A 26391-nucleotide genomic window follows, 5' to 3' on the forward strand; every position below is an offset into this window, starting at 1 on the left:
GAGGTCATGTATGGGTGGCTAAAATGAATTTCAAAGATGGACAAATCAAATTTCTTTTTCATTTTGGAGGAGAGCGAGGGAGTGTGTGTGCACACATGTGCGGGTGCGTGTGTACATGTCCTAATGGTATTTTGGCGCATGTCCCAAAGGTAGGTCAGATAACTTTGTTCTCCCATCTCACATGATCAGAGTGGTTATGGCCATGGAAGAATTCCACGCAAGCCTAACGGATCAATGAATGAATAGACTCTACAACCCCTCAAACATGACCAACCAACAAGTTCCACAAGACCATCCTTAGTTTTTAAAGACTATGGAGCACGTCTTTAGATTTAGGGAAAAATTTCCTAGGGGTAGCTACTAACAAATATGAAGAAGTGTAATTGAGGCTTCTACATTGAGTAGAGTTGATCTTAGGCCAGGGTTTACAAAAAAAAAAATTGGTGGCAGATACAATAAATTAAATAAAAAAATTTGGAGTATTTTTGGATTAGAATACACATTTGTCATGTTTACAATTAAGATATCTGAAAGATATTTGAAAATTATTATAATTTGATTAAAAAAAACCCCAAAAAATATTTCGTGAACACTGGGGCGGCTGGAGGAGGAGGAGGAGGGTGCATCTTTTGCACGAAAACAACACCACCAAGGAAAAGAGAACAAAGAAAAGTTCAACAAAGGTATATGACCACAGAGAAACATATCGAGAAAGTATCCTTGGCATGACTAGTCAATATGACAAGAAACACAAGCCCAGAGAGAGAGAGAGAGAGAGAGCGAGAGAGAGAGCGAGAGAGAGAGAGAGAATTGCATTACTTGTCTGTAGCTATATGTAGTTAAAGCGCAGGTAGTATCGTGGAGAGCTCGTGTGCACTGATACACAGAGACAGAGAGAGAGAGAGAGAGAGAGAGAGAGAGAAAGTGTGTGTGTGTGTGTGTGTTTTGAGGAACTGTAATACTTCCCGGCCATGGCGGACGGTGCCAAGATTTACACTCTTGCAGAGGTCTCAGAGCACAACCACTCCAAGGATTGCTGGCTCATCATCTCCGGCAAGGTCTGTAACATCCATCCCCTCCATCACTTGCCTTAGTTTTTTTTCTCCCATGCTCATGCACCTACTTGAAGTCACAGACGCATAATTTAACACAAATTTACAGTTTAACCAGGCCTGCGAAGAGTTTCTGAGGCTTTTGCATAGTGAAGAAAATGGCTGCTACCTTCTAGAAGCCTAGATCTCAGGCTTGGGTTGCACTTGTTTGGCTGTTAGAAGGCTGATCTTCTCCTTGAACTGAGGGTTTTTCATTGATAACACCTGTTGTAACAAATTGTAGATTATAATTGGACACATGTGAAAGCAGAGGGCATGAGCTTTTAGGACACACAGAAAAATGCCCACAGAATGAATGATCTTAAAGGTTTGCATGCTTCAGAAACACTGATCAACTTGGTTCTATGAACTGATCTTGTGGGTTCCTCTTAAACGACTGCCTCCTGCCCAACACTCAGTGCTCACCCTTCAATTTCTTGTAATTGTTATGGTATAGAACTTGGAGTTGCTGTCAAGGTGACAAATCAGCCAATACAGAGCCTGATGAGTATTGGTCTCTCTGCAGCTTGTAATTACTAGCCTTTTTGAGGTTTATGCCTTCAACTTGAATAAAGCTGAAGTTACACATTTGCAAGATCCTCAGCTCCATAGGGTTGTACATAATAATAGTCATAGTCTCACACATTGAACTGCGTCAAGTGAGTTGCTGGGGCAAACGCATAAATGCAAATATCTTGGGCAGCATAGTTTTCTGTTTTACAACCCTTTCCAAACAGGACTTGGATGAAACATTGACCTTTGCCTTTGTTTGCTTGCAGGTTTATAATGTCACAAGGTTTTTAGATGAGCATCCAGGGGGTGATGAAGTCCTTCTATCTGCTACAGGTGATTCATATCCCATTGCTGCTAGATGATTTTATTCTGTAAAAGTTTAGCACAGTCCTGATCTCTATGCAAATGCATGGAGCGATGTTATCAGGCCATTGTGTGGAATTAACACGATTTAAAGCCTTACAGGGAAGGATGCCACAAGTGATTTCGAGGATGTTGGCCATAGCACGAGCGCGAAAGATATGATGAAGGACTACTATGTGGGTGAGATTGATGTATCAACCATTCCAGAGAGGCAAACATATGTGCCCCCCAAACAAGCTGCCTACAATCCCGATAAAACAAATGATTTTGTAATTAAAATTCTGCAGTTTTTGGTTCCCCTTGCAATCTTGGGTCTAGCTTTGGCTGTCAGGGTTTTGACTAAGAGCAAGGAGTAACTTCTGACTTGCAATACCCATCTTTCCTTTTTCATGTGCCATTAGTTGCGGGACATCCCAGACGTTGTATCAAGAAATTGCAGAAGAGAGGCTAATATATATATAAAACATGGCTTAGGTGAAGCCATTCAGTTGAAAAAGTTTGCTTGTGCAGAAATGCAGAAAAGAGGCTATTCCATGGTTCACATGAAGCCATTGATTTGTTGAATCTGATCGTGGGCAATTTGATTATGTTTTATCGGTCAGCATGTAAATGCAGCTCGAAGAAAGCTGTTTAGGGGATTGAACTGGACTTTCTGAAGTGTAATAGTCCAGAAAGAGATATGATTTGTAAAATGTGGAAAGCTTTGGTGTTTGAATCAGCTGTTAATCCACAATATGAACTTTACTTGTAAGGGGTGCTGATTAGTTCACTTGCTCTCATGTATCAAATGCAGGATGTAGTGGGCTCTCTGCCACACAGAGAGGGCTTGTGTGCTGACCTTAGTTGGATTTTATAGGTGTAAGGATCAATGTTCAACATCTTTGATTGGTAGCAACAAGAGTGCATGGTATAGCTAAGTTCCGATATGGAATAGGCAGTAAAGGTCTGAAGAACTTAGACAGGTGGATTCAGCTTCAATGAAAAGGAAGTTCTTACAGTAACTCTAGGGAGACTTGCTTTAGATGAGATTTCTGAGAGGGTCAAGGGTTATGTTTGAGATAGTTTTCTGCAGTTGGGATGGTGCTTTCTTGTTAACAATAAAGAATTTAAACAGTCGATGTTACTTCAAGCATACGGGTTTCTTAGCATTGGAGTTGGGGTTTGCTTGGGGGAGGGTTTTTTCCAAGCATGTTTTGGCAAGCTCTTTACTTCAATGTTCCATCAGTTTGTTAGCCTTCTTCAGGTTTACTTGCAGCCAAAATCAAGCAATATGAATGAGTCAGCTAGCAAAACTAACATCCATTCTGTTCTCTTCAAGCTTTATCCTAAACACCGATCAACTTTGAATCACCCCACTGATGCACTACTAATCATACCTAATAGGCCCATTTTTGAATCATACCTAAACACTGATCAACTTTGAATCACCCCACTAATGTACTACTAATCATACCTAATAGGCCCATTTTTGTATTTCAATAATATCTAATGGGTTTGTAGTCATTTTGAAGAAAGAAACATTTAGAAAAGCAAATGCTTATTGTTGAAGTACTTTTATTATTTGTAAGATGTAGTAATATATGATCTTATGGCTTGCTTGCACCCATGTATCATTGCTTTTCTATGTAGCTCTTGATCTTTGCAATTATCATCAACTCATAATATGTCATTTAAGCACCCATCTTAGAATAGAATGTGTTAATTTAGTAACCTCAAAGGCTAACCACTAAGAGCCTTTCCACAACACACTAAAATATTGTTTCTCTAATCTTGAAAGAGCACCACACTTGTGCTCTCTACTTGAGCTACTCTTGTAATGTGTACATCCAGCGTATACCCTTTGGCACCTAGTCATTCCTTATAGTGCTCAATAGATCCATTTGCCTTATGCTTGACTTTGTAAACCCATTTGTAGCCAATCACTTTTTTACCTTCAAGCAAAGGCACCAATTTCCATGCATTCCAAGTGTAACCATTTTTTCATCCATAGCATGATTCTAATACTTATTACCCATTGCATCCTCAAAATAAGTGGGTTTCACATCCTACACAACCTTGCCCATGTATGTATAGTGATGAGTTACATAGCTATCATATGTTAATCATTGCATTAGTTTTTTTACTCTACTTGACTTATGGGACTTGGATCATTGTCATGTGCTTTAATATCCTCTTGTGTGTTCTACACACTAGGTGTTTTAGTAGACTGCATCCTAGACTCATTATCTAAGCTTTGCTCAAAAGTATTTGAATCAATATAAACATAAGAGAAACTTAATGATACATTTGTTATAATAGGTGAGTTTTCAACTTTATCTTTGTTTTTTATTGATATTTGTAATGTGCTTGGTGGAGTAATCTATGATCTCAATTTACACTCTCATGTTCATCAGTTCCAAGTGCATTTTGTACATTACTATACTAGCTACTCATTTCATTAAAAAACATCTTTACTAACTCTCAACTCATATGTAACAAGGTTTATAACCTATATCTCTTTTATTAAAGATAATATTTCACAACTACATGTTTTTTTACTTTAGGATTCAATTTATTGTGCAACTCATCAAGAATAAGCATATAAGCAATACATCGAAATACTTTCAGATGGAATAGAATTAACTTTCTATCTATAAACTTCTCTTCAGGTATCATGCCAAGTACAACAGCAATGTGTGTCTTGTTTTCAATGTATATAATAGTAGCAATTACTTCAACCCAATAGTAATAAGAAGCTTTTTTAAAAAAAATCAATGTATGAGCCACATTTGCAATATACTTATTTTTTCACTCAACAACTCAATTTTGCTACATAGTATATCTATATGTATACTACCTTTGTATACCATTTCTTTGCAATAAATCAAAAAACTCATTGGAGAGAGATTCTTTTTCTCCATTTGATTTTAGGTATTTAAGATGTAACCATGTCTCCTTTTCAACCAAAGTCTTAAAGGTTTTATAGTGAGTGAACACCTGACTTTTCTCATGCATAAAGTAAATCTATACTTTGCAAGTATGATCTTGCAACCACTCAAAGTTACAGTCTTTGTAGGATTCCACATATCAAAATGTATCAATTCAAGCGGCTTCTTACATACATGTTTTTCATGTAAAAACCCATGCCTTGCTTTTCAAATTGACATGCTTCATATACTTGATGCATCCCATCAACTCTAAACTTGGACAAACTATCTATATGTTAGCAGAGTATTTGTCAGCTCATGTGTGAGTTTGAGCTTGATCTGGGCTGGACATTTTTATTAGGTATTTTAGGTTTTTTCTGGTGTGGCATTTTATGCCAGTGGAGCATTTTATGTACCAGTCGGCTAGCATTAATGCTGTCCGACCAGCATTATTGCTCCCCACTTTTTCAGCTTATTTATACTCAGTGCTCCTCCTCAATTAGTATCATCATCATCACCTTCACTATCTGTAGACTCTGTGGAGAGAGGAGCCAGTGCTAGTGCCAGTGCCCACGCAGCCAGTGACTCACTGTTGTATGCGACTGTCTCGTGTTCAGATATATGGATTCCATTTCCCGTGCATACATCTGAGTTCTCATATGTATCGTGTTCTTTCTTTCTTTTCTTTTTGTCTCGTGTTTTAGCAGTTTATTTCAGCACATGTTTATGCTTCCACCGCTGCTCCACTTCTGACATGGTATCAGTTTTCAGGATTTGTGTTTCTGTTGTGTTTCATTGCTGATTTCAGGACTGTTTTGTACCCCTGCTGATCAAACGACTGCTGTCGCAGCCAGACGACCTGTTTTGGGGATGTTTTCAGCCTGCGTTTTTTGCAATCTTGCCATCGCCTGCTGCTGCCTACGCACCCTCTACTGCCTGCATTTTTCATCTGCAGTTGCTGGCAACAGTTTTCTACCTGTTTTTCTCCAGTTTACAGCCTGCGTTTTGCTGATTCAGCGTCTCTTGTGGCTGGGTGACTGTTAATTCAGGCCGTTTTTGCTGTTTTTGACAGTTTTTGACTAATTTTTTTGACTTTCTGCAGCAGATTTTGTCTTCTATTGATCAGATTTTGGGTTATATTGCATGTGAACTCTCATTTTCTGCCGTCTGTGCTTGTGTTTTGGCTGTGTTTCCTCTCTACATTCCATCTCTTCTCTACTTCTCTTCTTATCCTCTCCATATGGCTCCTCCGTGCACTTCCACTGATGATAAGTTACATGGACCTGATTATCTCACATGGAGTGCTATCATGAAAGCTTGGTTTGTGCAGAAGCGGTTATGGTACATCGTCTGTGGAGCTATTGCTCGACCTCTCCGTCCTTTTCCTCTTCCTGAAGACTTTGATGAGGACAACCATGAGGAAGCGGTGCTCACATGGAACTCGGACGATGCCCGTGCTTACTCGGCGTTGCTTCGGTGGTTACCTCCTGTAGGACATCTCCTGAAGTATGGCAGAAGTTGCAGCAGATGTACGAGGCACCTTCCACCATGCGGGCAGTCACACTTTATGGCCAGCTCCAGCAGATGAAGTTTGAGCCGAAAGATACTATTCAGTCTTTTCTTCTTCGTGTTATGCAAGTACAGGACCAGCTTCGGCACATGCAATCTGCTCTTCCCGAGGCACATCTCGTCGAGACGGTCCTCTACAAGCTCCCCCCGAGTTTGATGGAATGGCCAATGCTTTGCGGGCGCAGACATCATCGACTCCTGTCAGTTTTACACATATGACCTCGATGCTTCTTGAGCATGAGACATCCTTGAGATTACAGGGGCGGCTTTCGGCACATTATGGAGGCGAGGCTTATGTAGCTTCAGAGAGGGGTGATGGGAAGAAGAAGTCGAAGGCCTAGTGTTACCACTGTGGCAAGAAGGGGCATTTGCGGAAGGACTACAAGACGTTAGTGGCTTCCAGGAAGAAGGAGCAGAAGACGAAGCGGGATGTTGACTCTCCTGATGCGTCCTCTCCTTCATCAGACTCCGACTCAGATCCTCCGACCAAGGAGAAGTCCAAGGCGCGGAAGGGATCCTCTTCTTCGAATCGCGGGAAGGGCTTGGTGGCCCCTTCCTCGGCTGCTTTCTAGTGGTGGTGATGAGGTTGCCTCACGACTCTCTTGTGCCAGAGAGGGAGTGTGAGCGGGTGTTCCGATGGGGCAGCCGCGCCTCATCTATACTTTTATACAGGTGCACAAGTTCCAGACAGGGACGTCCCTGACGTATCGATTTTAGTCTGGCGGAATCAAATCCTGGAGCTGGGATTGACATCCAGGTTCATGATGAGCTGGTTATCTGGCAGAGAGTGGGAGGCTTTCGTGTGGAGCTCACATGAGGGGACACTTTGGCGGTCTGGCCAAAGGCAGGGAATCCATGGTCACCTATGTTCAGGGGCATTTTTGACAGGATGGTCTTGTATGCTACTACGAGACATCAGTGATGGACACAGAGACATGCTATGATCTTCTCTATTTTCAAGTGTTTGGTACGATCGACATCGACATCAGGTTCTCTCCGAGGCACCTGGGTGGTGGCTTGATCACCCACTGCTTGGGTATCCATGGTTCTACTTGGTGGTTCTATGTTGTATAGTTTCTGATCCCTTTTCATTATCCTATTGTATTGTATCAGATCACCCATGATCTGAGAGAGGGTGTTAGCAGAGTATTTGTCAGCTCATGTGTGAGTCTGAGCTTGATCTGGGCTGGGCATTTTTATTAGGTATTTTAGGTTTTTTCTGGTGTGGCATTTTATGCCAGTGGAGCATTTTATGCACCAGTCGGCCAACATTAATGCTGTCCAACCAGCATTATTGCTCCCCACTTTTTCAGCCTATTTATACTTAGTGCTCCTCCTCAGTCAGTATCATCATCATCACCTTCACTATCTGCAGACTCTGTGGAGAGAGGAGCCAGTGCCATTGCCAATGCCCACGCAGCCAACGACTCACTGTTGTATGCGACTGTCTCGTGTTCAGATATATGGATTCCATTTCCCGTGCATACATCTGAGTTCTCATCTGTATCTTGTTCTTTCTTTCTTTTCTTTTTGTCTCGTGTTTCAGCAGTTTATTTCAGCACATGTTTATGCTTCCACCGCTGCTCCACTTCTGACACTATAACCTACTTTGACTACATGTCTTTCAACCACTACACATTCACATGACCAATTCTTTTATGCCAAATTTTAATATTAGCCACAACACTTGAATCTTGTGCAAACATGGTAGTATCTATTTCAAGCAAACTTACATTAAAAGTAAATAATCAGTCAGCATGTTTTCCTTTTGCAAGTAACTTGCAATGATTTTTAGAATCTTTTACATAACAATCATCAGATGTGAATCGAACTTGCAATTCCTATTCTACTATCTAACCAACAAAAACCAAAGTTTTTGTAATATCTGGTATTACATGCAGCATATCTGTCAAGTACTTAGTTTTACCATCTTACATATTCAAATGAACATTTCTAATATGAGTAATGGGGTGAGCTCTATCATCTCATGTCTCCACATATCTTGGAGACTTTGGACTGTGCATCTCTATAAATCACTCTTTGTGAGAAGTTATGTGGTTAGAGACATCTGAGTCTACATAACATACATAATTTTTTTATGAACCATCAGTAGTCAGTATTTATAAAGTGCTACATAGCAAAAAATTGTTCACTTCTGTTATCATTGTTTTTGCTATTGATGCATAATTACCTTGCTACTTTTGTCAATTTCTAATTTCATCTTTCTTTTTGAAGAAGTGTGGCCTTTCTAACCACAATGTCAACACTTTTTTTTATCACCAGAATTCTTTTTCCCAATAGAGTCTGCAACTTGGCCTCTTTGACTCTCCCTTCTCGAGATTATCCTCCCCTACTTTGTTATGCATCATAACTTTGACCATGCCCACCAGCTTGGTCTCTGCCACAACATCTATCTCTGCTAATAGAGTAAAACACCTATTCAGACTTGTTTTTTCTTTGGGAAGAAGAGGAATCTAAGCTAAGGTTCTTCTCCTCAAGTATCACCATAGAAATCAAGTCTGCAAAATTAGGGATATTCTTCCATTCATAGATTATCTAAAGCTTTTGTATTAATCTCCAAGTCTATCTAAGAATACATGCACAACATCATCATCATCAACTATTACATTGATAGATCTAAGAGCTTCCACAACACTCTTGATCTTCAATGCATAATCATTAATGGACAAGTTTCCTATGTTCACTTTTCATACAATAACAATGGTATTAAATTCCTACAAATAGCCTATCATGCTATTTGTGACACTATTGAGACAGACATCCAATACATGATCTTACTCTATGTCTTCTCACAATATTTCCTAGCCTTTACCTATTCTATAGTAGTAGCATTTTGTGTAGGAACTTCAAGTGCCACTACCATGTCTCCTTCAATGTAATTCCAAACACCTTTGCCCTTTAAGAAAATTGTCATTCTAAACTTCCATGTGCCACTACCATGTCTCCTTTAATGTAATTCCAAACACCTTTGCTCTTTAAGAAATTTGACATCCTAAACTTCCATGTAGGATAATTATTATTATCAAGCTTCTCACTAATAATCTAGTCAAAATTGTCAAACATTTTGATAAAACAAACAACTTGTAAAAAACTATAATCTCTAAGCAAGTTGATACCAGGTGCACAATAGCTGAACATGCGACATTTTTCACTAATTGTACAATAATAATCGCAATATGCAATCTATACAATAAACACCTGAAACCTTATAGATTTAAAATTTATAACATACACACTTGTAAATGACCGACACATTTGAAACTCTTGTATATGTAAAAATTGCTATTGGGGCCACTTAGAGGTCTAAAACGAAGGTCAAAATGACCCTAGATGCCAAAAATGAATATGGGAAAGCTTAAAGAGTATATCTACAATATGTGCACTATTCTTCTTGCTCACCAAGCTTTAGTAAGCTACAATCAAAGATTGTAGCTTTGCAAGTCTCAAGAGACTCTTACAATTATAACCCTAGGCAAATCAAGTAAGGTGGAAGAGCTTCTTACCCATTTCTTACTTGCTTAATTTCATGCTCTAATACCTTCATCTCTGCCTTCAATTGAGCTTCACATAGCCATGGGATGACTTTGATACTATGAAAATAGATAAGAGCTGACATTTCCTCATAATAAATATACAAGCAGACATTTACTTGAGATTGTACAATATATATGGGATCCTACAAATGATTTGTTGGGGGTAAAGGCGCCTCTGCCTAGCTGCCCGTGTATTACTACACTGATAGTCACCGCCATTGCACATTGCAGGTGGCGGCCATCACCGTCACTTTAATCTTTATTCTTTTAGTGAAAGTTTGAATAAAGGAAGGCCCGGTCACACATTGTGATTGTTGGAGTTCCCATTTCTAGTCTCTCCCTTTTTTGCTCTTGCTCTCCCGCCATAACTCTCGAGTCCAACCTTCGATCCGTCGCTCCCTTTCAACTGGTATTAGAGCTTTTCTTTCCGACACTTGAGCTTGGTTTGTGGCATTCTCACCATCCCATCGACTCCCTACTTGCATTGGGTCTCCCTCCTGGCAGCCATATCCGACTCCTTCGAGCTCTTGTCACTCCCCGGCTTCCCGAGCACCTTCGCGGCATTGTTGGGCACCTTTAGGGCATTACATCAGAGGTATTTGATCATTTTCTTCAGGGTTTACTTCAGTTCTTAGGTCTTAGAGGTTGTAAACAAGATTGGGGCAACCACCATTGAAGCTCCCTTTGCAGCCCCAGGACCAGCATTTGCAGTTGGCGGAATCACACAGCCCTCCCATATGTGTCTTCAGCATTGATAGTCACAACAATAGCTCTCCCCCTCCATTGGTACTTGGAAAAGCTCCATTTCGAGCATATGAACATGCTTTGATGTTTGGTTTTGATGGTTGATGTGTTGGCATAGCATTTGGACTGATTTAACACTATTTTGGGACTATCATAATAGTCCACAGGAAGTTTATGACAGTGTTACACTGACATTTGATGCTACAGCTTGTTTGGCATTGTCATTTGATGCCCGGTTGGTCCCGTTTGATGCTTGGATGTTAGGGGAATGTATGCCTATTGTCTAGCAACCATTTGGAGCTGATTTTGGTGCTGAAATTCTCAGTTTTGAATAGTAAATCATTGCTGTATATAGTTGGGCTGAAGTCATTTTACTCATGTATACTTATGCCTATGCTTTTCGGGCTATGTTTTGGGCATATATGGTGATGTATTGACACTTGGGGCTCGACATAGAGCTTGGTTTTGATTCGAGATCATTGGTTGAGCTTGAGCTCGCTTTGCAAAGCATTTGGATGCTCTGTCTTGAATGTACTTATGGCATGTATGTTGCTTATGTCTAACCGGTGTCTTGACATGCTTGGCCTATGCCATTACTACATGCTAGTTACATTGTTTGGAGCCTATTGCTACTGGAGCTCGGTCTTGGCTTGACCTTGGATTCTCGGAGCTTAATTGAGCTATTTATTGGCTTGCCAGAGTTGTATCTTGGAATGTACTTGATGTCTTACATGCTTATGGATGCTACATATGGATGCTCTACCGCCTATATGTTCGGGATGTACTATTGATGTATTGTCTTGGACTTATGCCATTGGCACTGTGTCTTGCCTTGGCTTGAGCTCTTGAGCTCGTACATATGGCTTTTGTGCCAGTGGGAGCATTCTTGAATGCTTATCAAACATTGAGCAAGTGGTACTTTTATGCATTGAGCCATTACATGCTATTGAGCAGTTTTTACAGACACTTGAGACTTTGGGACTTAACTTTTGGGATGATACATCATATGTCTTGGTTCACTGTATGCTTATGAGCTAAGTTTCAATTTTGGATCTATATCTTTGTGAACTGACACCTACTTGTGTCAAGTTTTGGTAGTGGCAGGAACACTTTGCCCCATTCCTTAGGGGGTGTACCTACTCACGGGCAGATGTTTATATGACATACTTGGGTGTTGGATTCATGCTTATCAACCATCATATGCTTATGATATGCCCGCATGATGCCGACTTTGGTCTTGGCAGTATCTGATTACCTTGGGATCCGATTTTGGCATTGTTAGCTCTCTTTTACTGAAATCTAAAATTTATTACAACAAGCATATATGTATGGATTGACATGGATTTTTCATGCTAAAACACTCTGAAATGATGTACTTTCACTAGTACTTGGTGGGCAACAGCTTTGGTTCCACTTTCTTCGCCATTTTTTCTCGATTTTGTTGATTTTTTGGTCATTTTCTGCAGTAAACAGCAAGCAGTTTTGAACTGTCTACAGTCTTCTAGTCTGCATTATGGCAAGTTCGTCCACTGATCATGCTATTTTCAACATCAATGAGCTTGATGGTACAAATTACTCTTATTGGAAGAGCTAGATTTGGCAGCTGTTGGTGCAGAAATTGTAGATCAAATCTTTGAGGTTAAGAGGGCATCCGCTTGTAACTATGCCAGATGAGGAATGGCTTGAGCTTGATGAGTTATGCAAGTCCACTATTGTATTGTCTCTCACAGAATAGGTTCACTATAATGTCTTTGACGAAGAGCAGAGTGTATGGCAGTTGTGGGAAAAGATCAAAAATCTCTATGACAAGAAAAGTCCAATGAGTCAGATGTATTGGCTGAAGCAGCTTATGGATCTGCGCATGAAGGAGAATGTGACTATGTCTGCTCACTTGAGCCAGCTCCATGCTATACTCAAGAACTTGACTTCGCAGGACATCACTTTTGCAGAGGATGGCAATCCTATTTTCTTGCTTGGTACTCTTAATGAGTCATGGGATGTATTCTGCACTGCATTATGTGCCTCTACTGCTACCTTGAAATTATCTAATGTTGAGAGTGCTCTTCTGCAAAGAAGAGGTTAACCGTAAGAATTTGGATGCCTCTCGTGTGTCTCATGCTATGACAGTTAGAGGCAGGAATGATGGATATGGAAAGCATGGCAGTGGTAGTGGCTGTGGACGGGATTCTCAGAAATCTCAGTCCAAGTCTCATGGGAAGTTACGTAGCAAATCCCGTGGCAGGAATGCAGATGTTACTTGTCACCATTGTGGGAAAAAGGGCCATATTAGGCCACAATGCCATGAATTGCGTAATGAAAGGCGCAAAGACAAGGGGAAAGACAAAGTGCATGATAAGTCTTCTGATTGTAGCATAGTACCTGCAAAGTCCAGTGTTAAAATTGAAGAGATCAATGTTATGCAGCCTGAGAATGTTGATGATGATGATGATTATATCCTAGCAGCTTCTTCTAGTGCTTCGCAGATGACAAAGATACACTCTATGTATGCATAGTGTTGGCTCTTGGAATCAGGTGCGTCCTTTTATGTGACACCTTGTCGAGAGTGGTTTCATTCATATTGTACTGTTTTGAGTTCTGTGCACTTGGGTGATGACAACTCTCTTGATATTGTGGGCATTGGTGATGTTAGGCTGCAGTTTCCTTCTGGTAGCAGTTTTGTTATGCAGGATGTACGTCATGTACCTGCTTTGATACGCAGTCTCATGTCAGTTGGACAACTTGATGATGCAGGATATCATATATGTTTTGGAGACTCTGCATGGAAGATCACTCATGGCAGACTTGTGATTGCAAGAGGTGCCAAGGCTGGCAGCCTCTACCCCTTAATTGTATCAGCTTCTTCCCTTGATCATGTTTTGTCTGTGGGTTCTATCCCACATGTATCTCTTTGGGATACCCGTTTGGGCCATATGTCTTTGAAGGGAATGAAAATTCTTTCTGGTTTGCAACACTTACCGCCCCTTGATTATGCATGTTTTGATTCATGTGAGCATTGTCTTTATGCTAGGCAGACTAGGTCTACGCATAAGAAGTCTGGTAGGCCACGCATGAGTGAGCCCTTGGCATTGGTACATTCGAATGTCTGTGGGCCCATGCCTTGTCAGTCTATGGGTGGTGCAAAGTATTTTGTTACGTTCATAGATGATTTTTCACAGAAAGTTTGGGCTTATCCCATTGAGCTGAAATCCGATGTCTTGGCTATGTTTCAAAGATGGCTTGCATTGGTTGAGAACTAGTTTGGGTATAGGCTAAAATGCCTAAGGACAGATAATGGGGGTGAGTATGTCTCATGTGCTTTTGAGCAGTTATGTGATGAGAGGGGTATTAAGCATCATTTGACCGCCCCCTACATCCCCCCCCCAAAATTGTTTGGCTGAGCGGATGAATAGAACCATCCAGGAGCATGTACGTAGTATGCTTAGCCATGCAGGCCTACCACAGAGCTTTTGGACTGAGGCAGTTAGTACAGATGTGCATGTCATAAACAGATCATCCTCTAGTGGTTTGGATTTCCAGGTTGCAGAGGAGGTATGGACTAGAAAACCTCCCTCTTATGCGCATCTCCGTGTCTTTGGATGTGAGGCATTTTGCCATGTGCCCAGGGACAAGAGAATAAGCTGGATCCCAAGAGTGTCAAATGCATTTTCCTTGGTTATGGGGATGCAGGAGGTTGAGATCTGTAGGGTCATATTTCAGAAGGAGCCGAGAGCTCCCGCACATGCAGTTGGACATTCTACAGCTGCAGCAGATGCTCATGGTTAGGGTGTTGGACAGGTAGCTAGGCAGGCAGCAGAGCCTACCGTGAGATAGTCTACTAGAGACAGACGTCCACTTGATATATTTCAGGCCTCGATGCATTATGTCTTGGTTACAGATACAGGAGAGCCTTTCACCTATGATGAGGCTATGAGAAGGGGTGATAGTCACTCTTGGGAGAGGGCTATGCAGTCTGAGATAGACTCCCTGCATAAGAATGAGACTTGGGATTTGGTTTCCTTGGCTAGGGGCAAGAAGGCTTTGCCATGCAAGTGGGTGTACAAGCTAAAAAGTACCCCTAGACACCCCAAGCCGGCATACAATGCTAGATTGGTAGCAAAGGGTTTTAAGTAGGAGCATGGTGTGGACTTTGACGAGGTCTTTTCTCTTGTGGTTAAGGTGAGTCTTGGCTTTGGTTGCTCAGCTTGACTTGGATTTATACCAGATGGATGTCAAGACGGCTTTCTTACATGGAAACTTGCATGATGAGATTTATATGGAGCAGCCTAAGGGCTTTGCAGAACCTGGCAGGGAGCACCTAGTGTGCAAATTGAAGAAAAGTCTTTATGGCTTGAAACAGGCACCTAGGAAGTGGTATCATAAGTTTTATGCCTTTATGCAGTCAAAGGGCTACAGCCTGAGTGCTATGGATCCGTGTCTTTACACGAAGAAAGCCCGTGATGGTTCTTTATTGATTTTGGTACTCTATGTGGATGATATGCTGATAGTAGCAGGGAAAGCTCATGATGAGCTAGATGCTCTTAAGGCTCAACTCAAGAAGAGCTTTGAGATGAAAGATTTGGGACAGACTGCTTACATACTTGGTATGCGCATTAGACGCGACAGGCATCAAGGACTCCTCTACTTGTCATAGAGGGAGTACATTCATAAAGTCCTTGAGCGCTTCCGCATGCAGGACGTAAAGCCTATTGGCTGTCTATTGCCTTCTTATGTGAAGGTATCACAGGCTGATTGTCCGCAGACAGATGAGCAGAGGGCTGAGATGGCCAAGAATCCCTATGCATCCGCAGTAGGCAGTCTTATGTGCATGATAGCCACTCGTTCAGATATTGCCTTTGCAGTTGGTGTTGTGGCACGCTATATGGCTACACCTGGCAAGAAGCATTGGGATGCCGTGAAGGGTATCATGAGGTACCTGAAGGGCATTGCAGATATGTGCATATGCTATGGCAGCTAGGATACAAGAGTCGTGGGGTACATTGACTTTGATTATGCAGGACATGCCGATAGTAGAAAGTCCACTTCCGGCTATGTATTCACCTATGCTGGAGGTGTTGTTTCTTGGATGTCCAAGGTGCAGAAATGCACGGCCCTTTCTACTACAGAGGCCGAGTATGTTACAGCCACTAAAGCTTGCAAGGAGGCCATTTGTTTGGGTCATTTAGTTGCTGACCTTGGTATTGATGCTATCCCTACATTGTATTCGGATTCTATGAGTGCTATTCAGTTAGCCAAGAATCCCGGTATTCCATGCGAAGATGAAACACATTGAGGTGAGGCATCACTTCATACGTGGGGTTGATGAGGACAAGTCTATTTATCTTGTCAAGATCTCGGCTGACCAGAATCCTACAGATCTGCTCACGCAAAGTCTCTTTACAGAGCGCTTTGCCTTCCTTAGGAGGTTGATGGGCGTGGGATGAGATGACGTCTTTCCTCATCCTATTGTACATGTGTACATGTTGTACTGTCTTTTTTCTTTTTCTTTTCACTCCTCATTGGGGAAAATTCACCTTTAAGTGGGAGGTTGTTGGGGGTAAAGGCGCCTCTGCCTAGCCGCCCATGTATTACTACACTGACAATCACCACCACTGCACACTGCAGGTGGCGGGCGCTCGTCATTGTCACTTTATTCTTTATTCTTTTAGTGGAAGTTTGAATAAAGGAAGGCCCGGTCACACATTATGACTGTTGGAGTTCCCATTTCTAGTCTCTCCCTTTCTTGCTCTTGCTCTCCCGCCATATCTCTCGAGTCCAACCTTCGATTCGTCGCTCCCTTTCATGATTTATCAATGGCTTGATGTAAATATAACATAATCTTTATTGATGATCATACAAGGAATATGGGTATACTTCATGAAGGAGAAAAGTAAGATATTCTCTTACTTTCAAGATTTTTAAAATTTGGTTGAGAAATAAATAGATATGCAAATTAAGTACCTAAGATCATGTGGAGAGGGAAAGTATCTCTCTAATGAATTCAATAATTTACTGAAATGATATGGAATTTAGAGAGAAGCAATAGAATGGTGTTGCTGAAAGGAAGAGCAAGCACATTGCAGAAATCACACAACAATTGATGGTTGAAAATAATATGCTGCATTATTATTGGGCTAAACTTGTCTATACAACCATGTGTATATTATGAATTGGACTCCCACCACTATAGTGCATGATGTGACACCGGATGAGAAGTTTACTGGCGAGAAATGAAATTTGTTACATGTTAAAGTATTTGGATGTATTGCATATGTACGTGTTTCTAATAAGCTAAGAAAGAAGTTGGATCCAAAAGCTAAAAATATGCATTTTGGACTACTTCCTTGAGCAAAAGGATTACATATGTTATATTTTATTTATACATAAGTTACAAGTGAGCATAGATGTTATGTTTAATGAGATGAAAAATTTGTATATTGCTAAAAAACAAGTTGCTACAGATGATGCAAAAGAAAAGGCAATTGCAAAAAAAGCGGGACCACAATCACAGATATTGAGTGCGCTAGAAGAGTCCTCTTCTAGTTGGTCTATTAAGAGACCATGGAGTGGTAGGTTGCATGCAAATAGCACTCCTACAAGTGCAAAAAATGTATCACATGAGAGGAAAAAAATGTGGTTGAGTTACTTGCATGCCAGATGTTTTTAAAGCTATTCACATGTAGATGATAAGTTTGATGGGTCACATCAAAGTATGGATGAGGAATTTGGTATTCCGATTGTTCGTACACCTTGTATGAGGAAAACCAAGGTTGATGTAAAGGGATTACAAAGTGCTCTACAAGTGTGTAGGTCAATAAGTATCCCATAAACAAGTTGATATATGATGGTTATGTTACTTATCATTATGCATATATGGCAAAGGTAATAAAATCAGCTAAGCCCACTTGTTTTGAGGAAGCTATTGGGTATGGTACTAGAAGAAAGCTATGAAATAAGAAATGACTGCACTAGATGTAAATTAGACTTGGGATTTTGTGCCACTACCTAAGGGGAAGAAAGCTATAGGTTGCAAGTGGGTTTACAAAGTAAATTATAATGAAGATGGTAGTGTGAGTGAGTATAAGGTAAGACTAGTTGCCAAAAGCTTATGCAAAAACTTATGGGATTGATTATGATGAGACATTTTCTCCAATGGCAAAGATGGCAACTATAAGAGTTGTCATTGTAGTAGGTTGGATTTTACATCAAATGGATGTCAAGAATGCATTCTTGCATGGTGAGTTCCAAGAAGAAGTATAGATGGAGAGTCACAAGGTTATGAGAGTATGGTTTGCTCTGATTATATGTGTAGGCTACACAAAGCCTTATATGGGCTAAAGTAGCCACCAAGAGCATGGTAACAAGATAGCGCAATATCTTGTCTCCCTTGGTTTTCATGTTCAAAATGTATATCACTTACTTTATGGGCATTAGAGTGATAGGGAGCATTATTGTCATTGCCTTGTAAATGGATGATTTGATAGTTGGGGGTGATAATGTGCAAGAGATGGAGCATGTGAATAGTCTTTTCAAGCATAAATTTGGCATGAAAGATTTGAGAGAATTGAAGTACTTTCTTGGGATTGAGATGATAAAAATATCTAAGGGTATATGGCTCTCACAAAGCCAGTACAACTTGGATATGTTGAGGAAGTATGGTATGGCTGATTGTAAGATAATCTCAGTGCCATTTGATCAAAATATAAAGCTAACTGCTGACCCATGATGTATAGGAAGATGGTGGAAAGTTTCATCTTGACCACTATCACTAGGACAAATTGCAACTACATAGTTGGCTTGGAGAGTAAATTTATGCATGAATCTTGTAAACCTCGTTTGGATAGTATGAAACACACCTTGTAGTACCTTAAGGCCACATTAGTTTATGGTATCTTTTATGAGGCTAACTTGATGGTGTAGTTATTTGGTTATACTAATGCAGATTGGGCAAGTAGTGTGTCTAACAAAAATTCCAGCAATGGCTATGAATTCTTATTTGGGAGTGGATTTGTGACTTGGAGTAGTAAGAAACAAGCCACTGTTGCATTATTGAGTATAAAGGCAGAGTATAGGGATGCTACTATGGCAACATATGAGGTACCTTGGATGCAAAATCTACTTAATGATTTAGGGATATAGATAGACAAGAGGGTTTTCATTTATTATGATAACATGAGCAACATACACCTAGCTAGGAACCTAATGTTTCATGCATGTATAGAATAAATGAGATTCATTATCATTTTATTAGAATGGGTCTTGGCATGTGACATTGATCACATATAGCACAGTGGAGCAGGTTGTAGATATTTTCACCAAGACCTTAGGAGTAGAAAAGTTTCATTGTTTTTTCGAAGCTTACTTGGAGTACGTGTCATGGAGTTGTGCTTAACAGAGAGTGTTAAGATGACAAGGTCAACATGAGCTAACACTCATTCACTTGGATAATTGTTTTTGCATTCATATCACTGATGTGGTTGGTACTTGCATCGACATATCATTCCAGTGATAATTTACAATTGGATATTAGTTGGTTCACATAATTGAGTTATGGGATATCTATCTAGTCATCATTTTACTCAACATGCTCACACTATGGACACTTGTATATTATGTATGTTGTAATCTCTCTTATTCTTGGTTATACTCATATAGTGAAGAAGAAGAAGACGAAGTCTAGTTTTTTTTAGCTTCCTATATTCTGTGCATTCTTTATGTGTTTTTTGTCTTACAACAACTTAAGCTCCCTCTCTCTCTCCCTCCCCCCCCCCTCTCTCTCTCTCTCTCTCCATCTTTTTAGTTTGACTTCAAGGTCAATGAAGAGAGAAAATTCAAAAGGCTACTTTCTTTGCACACAATAATACTGCTCATATGAATAGCTAAAAATATTACAGTGAAGTGGTTAGATCCCTTGGATGTTAAGGCCTATCAAAAAAATTTCAAAGTTCAACGAAGTAGGGGAAGATACTTAAAGATGAAGCCTAGAGAAGTGTGACTACGTTTGCCAGAATGATGTTATCTCATTCTAAAAAGCAAGAAAAGGGCTTAGGAAGCATTCCCAAAAAGAAGAATGGCTAGAACCAATCTATTACTCCTACCCATGGAGGCTTGGTCAAGAGTATTAGGAGAAAGAGCATGGTAGGTACAACTTTCCAAAGATCACTAACACCGTAGTGAACCTTGCTGACAAAACCTATGTATTTCAGTCCACCAACCTAGTCCCTTCCTTTGGCCATTTTGTAAAAGAATCTACCACCATTATTCTTAGATGTAAATATAGAAATAGATCAAGTGGTGATGGTTGGGCTTTACCTTTGAGCCTTACTATTGCCAACATTTTGCACTCAGTTATAGTAGCTAAAGACCTGGTGGATAATGTATGGTTCATAGACATATCCTAAATAGAATAACCTAAATAGTATGGCTTGATTGTCAGGCACAAAAATGTATTCTTAATGTCCATTTGATGCATGATCTAACCTTTTGATGTAGACGCTACTATGATAGCCCTTACAATGGCCATTTTAGCCATTGGAGCAAAAGTTTGTTCATAATCAATACCATGAGTCATAATCCACTTGCTTAACCTTGTAAACCCATTTATAGCCAATATATTTCTTACCTTTAGGTAAAGGCACCAACTCCCATGCATTTTAAGTGCATTCATTTCTTCATCCATAGCATGATCCCAATACTCATTACCCATTACATCCTCAAAACAAGTGGATTCCACATCTTGCACAATTTTGGCCATGTATGCATAGTGATGAGCTACATAGCTATCATGTGTCAATCACTACATTGGCTTTCTTACTCTACTTGACATGCATGGACCTAAATCACTACTAGGTGATTTAGCATCCTCTTGTGCTTTCTTCTGCATACTAGGTGTTTTAATAGACAAAATCCCAAACTCCTCATCCCAGCTTTGCTTAGAGCCATTTGAATCAACATCAACATGAGAGAAATGTGATGATACATTTATCATAATAGGTGTGTCCCCAGCTTTATCTTTACATTTTCTAGATATTTGTGATGTACTTGATAGTATAACCTATGACCTCAATCTATCACTCCAAGGTCTATCAAAAGAATAATGACTAGGAGCTTGTTGTGGCCCACTCAATGCCTATGACTACTGACATGTTTTCTACATAGCCACACTCTCATGCTCATAATTCCCAAGTGCATTTTGCACGTTACTATACTAGCTACTCATTTCATTCAAAAAAAACATCCCTATTAACCCTCAACTAGTGTAATAGGATATATAACCCATATCCCTTTTGCTAAATATAATACCCCACAAATACACATTTTTCTACTTTGGGACCCAATTTACTCTCTACAACTCATCTAGAGTATGCACATAAGCAATACATCCAAATACTTTCAGATGATGGGATAGATTTGGCTTTCTAATCGTAAACTTGTCTCTGGGTGTCATACCAGGTACAACAACAAATGACTGTCATGTTCATAATGTATACAATAGTAGTAATTGCTTCAGCTCAATTGTAATGAGACAAGTTTCTTTTTGATATCAATGCATGAGCCATCTTTGTAATATGCCTATTTTTTCATGTAGTAACTCAATTTTGCTACATAGCTTGTCTACATGTATACTGTCTTTGTATATCATTTCTCTATCAGAAAACTCATTGAAGAGATATTCTCCCTCTCCATTTGATCTTAGGCATTTAATATGCAATCATGTCTCCTTCTCAACCAAAGCCTTACAGCTTTTCAAGTGGGTGAACACCTCACTTTTCCTATGCATAAAGTAAACCCATACTTTGCAAGTATGATCATCAATGAAGGAAACATAATACTTGCCACCACTCAAACTTGTAGTCTTTGTAAGACCCCCCACATCAAAATGTATCAATTCAAGTGGCTTCTTGCACACATGTTTTTCACGTGGAGATATATGCCTTGCTTGCTTTCCAAATTGACATTATTCATATACTTTATGCATTCCATCAACTCTAAACTTGGGCAAACCATCCACAACTTGTTTTGAATGCATTTCTTTTAACTGCTGCACATTCACATATCAAAATCTCTTATGTCAAATTTTAATATCAGCCACAACACATGAATCTTATGCAAACATGGTAGCATCCATTTCAAGCAATCTTACATAAAGAGTAAATAATCAACTAGCATGTTTCCCTTTTGCAATCAACCTGCAATTATTTTTAGAATCTTCTACATAACAATCATCAGATGTGAACCGAATCTACAATCCCTATTCTACCATCTAACCAACAAAAACCAAAGTTTTTGTAATATTTGGTACATGTAGCACATCAGCCAAGTACTTGGTTTTACCATCGCACATACTCAAAGAAACATTTTCAACATGAGCAATGGGTTGATTTGTATCATCTCCTATCTCCACATATCCTGAAGACTCTAGATTGTGCATCTCTCTAAACTACTCTCCATGAGAAGTTATATGATTAGAGGCACCTAATTCTACATACCATACATTATTCTTTGATGAACCATCAGTAGCCATAGTATTATAAAGTGCTACATAACAAAAATTGTTCACTTCTATCATCATTGTTTTTGCCTTCATTTTGAAGCAATTCGTTTTGAAGCAATTTTGAAATGTGGCCTTTCTAATCACAATACCAACACTCCCTGCTTTTACGAGAATTCGCTTACCTCTATTAGAATTTGCAACTTGGTCTCTTTAACTCCCCCTTCCTTGGGACTATCCTTTCCTATTTTGTTTTACATCATAGCTTTGACTATGACCACCACCTTGGCCTCTACCACAACCTTTACATTTGTTGAGTAAAACACCTATTTAGACTTATTCTTTCTTTGAGAAGAAGAGGAATCCAAGTCAAGGTCCTTCTCCTTAAGCATTAGCATAGAAATCAAGTTTGCAAAATTAGGGATATCATCCCTTGTATTCATAGCATACCAAAAGCTCTTGTATTCATCTCCAAGCCATCTAAGCATACATGCACAATATCAACATCATTAACTACCACACTGATAGATCCAAGAGCTTCCACAATTCTTTTAATCTTTAATGCATAATTATTAACATAAAATTTTCATCTTTTCACTTGGTTTAGCTTTCACTTAGAGTTGTAGCTTTCTAACCCTTGTGTTTACTTCAAATAGCCTTGCCAAAATTTTCCATGCAATAGCAAGGGTATCAGATTCCTACAAATAGCCCATTATACTATTTGTGACACTGACATACATCTAATGCATGAATTTACTTTGTGTTTGCTCCTAATCTTTCCTAGCCTTTACCTATCCTACAAACAATAATAGCATTTCATATAGGAACTTTGGGTTCCACTGCTATATCTCCTTCAATGTAATTCTGAACACCTTTGCCCTTCAAGAAATTTGTCATCTTGAACTTCCATGCAAGATAATTGTTATTATCAAGCTTCTCACTGAAAATCTATTTGAAGTTGTTAAAAATTTTGACAAAACAAACAACTTGCAAAAAACTATAATTTGTAAGCAAGTTGATACTAGGTGCATCATAGCTATACACATAACCTTTTTCACTGATTATTGCACAATAATAATCACAATATGTAATTTGTACACAGATGCCTTCTTTGTCTACAACCCATCAAACACCTCAAAACTTATAGATTCAAAATTTGTAACATGTACTTCTATAAACAACCAACACAATTAAATTTCAACATATCTAAAAACTATTATTAGCACCACTAAGAGGTCTAGAACAGAGGTTAGAATGACCCTAGATGTCAAAAATGATAGCGGGAAAGCTCTAAATGATAGTGATTATAAACCAAGGAAAATTGAGCAAGATGAAAGAGCTTCTTATCTATTGCTTTCTTGCTTACTTTCGTGCTCTAACATCTTCATCTCAACCTTCAATCAAACTTTGCACAGTTATGGGATGGCTCTGACACCATAAAAATAAATAAGAGGGGAGAGAGGTGAAGAAAGAAAGAGCACACACACACAATAATGGAGAGTTAAGCATACAAAGAGATGGAGTTGAAATAATATACTTCTTATTTCTTATTTTTCTACACAAAAAAAGTACATGTGCAATATGATAAAAGACTATCATGAAAGTACCACAGCATATGTAGGCACATAGTGGATCCCAGCTCATGTAGAGCTCAATATCTCAACAACAGAGTCATAGAGGACATGGTAGACGAAATGCAAGTTATAATAATAGAGAATGCTATAGTGGTGGTTAAAAAGATCATATTTCATATGACTATCAAGAAAAGAGAAGAGGTGGAAATAATAATAATGGAAGAAGACAACATAAAATTATGCATCTACAAGTAATTAGGTTGATAATGAGAGGTTATTTATTATGTGACATATGATGAATGTAATAAATGAAAATGCATTAGCAAATAATGATTGATGATGTATGGTATGTGGATTTAGGTGTCTCTAACCATATGATGTCTCATGGACAATAGTTTAGAGAATAAAAATTTCTAAAATGCTTGGTTCTATGGAAACATGTGAAAATACAATGCATATTATTTCTCATGTTAGAAGTGTCCCATTATCTATGCAAGATGGAAAATTTAAGTGTTTGGTTGATGTAGTGCATGTGCCTAATATTACAAAGAACTTGGTTTCTATTGGGCAAATGGTTGAGCAAGGATTGCAAGTAAAGTTCAATTAGAATTGCTACTTCATAGAAGACTTCAAGAATAGATGTAAACTGGTTTCAAAAGGCAAGTGTGTGGAAAGGATGTTTACTTTGGATGTAAATATACTGGAGCTAAAGACTTCTATGTTTGCACAAGTTGTAGAAATTATGACTGATATTGACATTTGGCATAAACACATTGAAAATGTTAATATGCAGGGGTAAAAAAATATGTAGTCACATAAAATTGTGATGGACTTGCATAAGTTCAAAGTGACTAATATGCAAAATGTATGTGAAGCATGCCAATTTGGAAAACATAAAGGCATGCTTTTCCTCATAATAAATATTCAAGTAGACATTTACTTGAGATTGTACAAGATGTATGGAATCCTTCAAATACTACATTAGTGGCTTGATGTAAACATTATTTAACCTTTATTGATGATCATACAAGGAATATGGGTGTACTTCATAAAAGAGAAAAGTAAAGTATTCTCTCACATTCAAAATTTCAAAAATTTAGTTGAGGTACAAATATATGTGTGCAAATAAAGTGCCTAAGGTCATGTGGAGGGGGAGAGTACCTCTCCAATGAATTTGGTAAATTTTTTAAATGATATAGAATTCAGAGGGGGAGTTTACATGTAGGTGCACACTCCACAATAGAATGGTGTTGCTAAAAGGAAGAACAAGCATATTGCAAAAATTGCACAATCTTTGACAATTGAAAAGAACATGATTCATTATTATTGGGCTAAATTTATATGTATAACTCTGTATATTATGAACTAGACTTCTACTGTTGTAGTGCATGATGTGACACTAGAGGAGAAGTTTATTCGCAAGAACTAGATTTGTCACATGTTAAAGTATTTGGATGCATTTCATATGTACATGTTCCTAATGAGCTAAGAAAGAAGCTGGATCCAAAAGCTGAGAAGTATGCATTTGTGGGCTATTTCCTTGAGCAAAAGGGTTACATATGCTATATTTCAATTACACATAAGTTATAAGTGAGTAAGGATGTTATGTTTAATGATATGAGTAGTTAGTATGCTACTAAAAAAACAGGTTGCTACAGATGATGCAAAAGAAAAGGTGATTCCAAAAAAAGTGGGACCACAAGCATACATATTGGTGAGTGGAGTGGACTAGAAGAGTCCTCGTCTGTTAGTCTATTGAGAGACCATGGAGTGGTAGTTGCATGTGAATAGCACTCCTACAAGTGTAAAAAATGTATCACATGAAAGGAAATCAAGGGTGATTGAGTCACTTTGTGTGCCAGAAGTTTTTGTAGGCTATTCATATGTAGATGGTAAGTTTGATGGATCATATCAAAGTATAGATGAGAGATCGGTATTTTGATTGTTCTTATAAGGAAAATCAAAGCTAATGTAAAGGGATCACAGAGTGCTCCGCAAGTGTGTAGATCAGTGAGAGTAAAGTATTCCATAAACAAGTTGATATATGATGATTGTGTTGCTCATCATTATTATATGGTAAAGGTTATAAAATCAACTAAGCCCACTTTTTTTAAGGAAGAAATTAGACATGTGCACTAGGAGAAAGCCATGGATGAAGCTTTTGGACATCTGCACTAGGGGAAAGCCATGGATGAAGAAACGACTGTGCTAGATGTAAAGTAGCTATTGTTTCGAGAAAGCTATTGGACATGTGCACTAGGAGAAAGTCATGGATGAAGAAACGTCTACACTAGATGTAAATTAGACTCGGGATTTGGTGCCACTATCTAAGGGAAAGAAAGCTATAGGCTACAAGTGGGTTTACAAAGTAAATTATAATGCAAATGGTTGTGTGAGTAAGTATAAAGTAAGACTAGCTACCAAAGCTTATGCACAAAATTATGGGATTGATTATGAGGAGACATTTTCTCCATTGACAAAGATGGCAACTATAAGAGCTATCATTGCATTGGCTATAATAAAAGGTTGGGTTTACATCAAATGGATGTAAATAATGCATTCTTGCATGGTGAGTTGCAAGAAGAAGTA

The 26391-nt window shown here is 39.0% G+C and overlaps 1 protein-coding gene across 1 annotated transcript; it reads left to right on the plus strand.

The window, feature by feature from the left end:
* Positions 1–738: 738 nt before the first annotated feature.
* Positions 739–2463, plus strand: LOC148030554 (cytochrome b5-like). Its single transcript, XM_087686904.1, has 3 exons — positions 739–1058; positions 1871–1937; positions 2070–2463. The coding sequence occupies exons 1-3, from the start codon at positions 972–974 to the stop codon at positions 2321–2323; spliced, it is 408 nt and encodes a 135-aa protein (XP_087543030.1). The 5' UTR covers positions 739–971; the 3' UTR covers positions 2324–2463.
* Positions 2464–26391: the final 23928 nt, after the last annotated feature.

This window comes from Lygodium microphyllum, chromosome 10, assembly GCF_053477565.2.
Source record: "Lygodium microphyllum isolate KBCC chromosome 10, Lygodium_microphyllum_v1.1.10, whole genome shotgun sequence".
Classification (NCBI taxonomy): domain Eukaryota; kingdom Viridiplantae; phylum Streptophyta; class Polypodiopsida; order Schizaeales; family Lygodiaceae; genus Lygodium; species Lygodium microphyllum.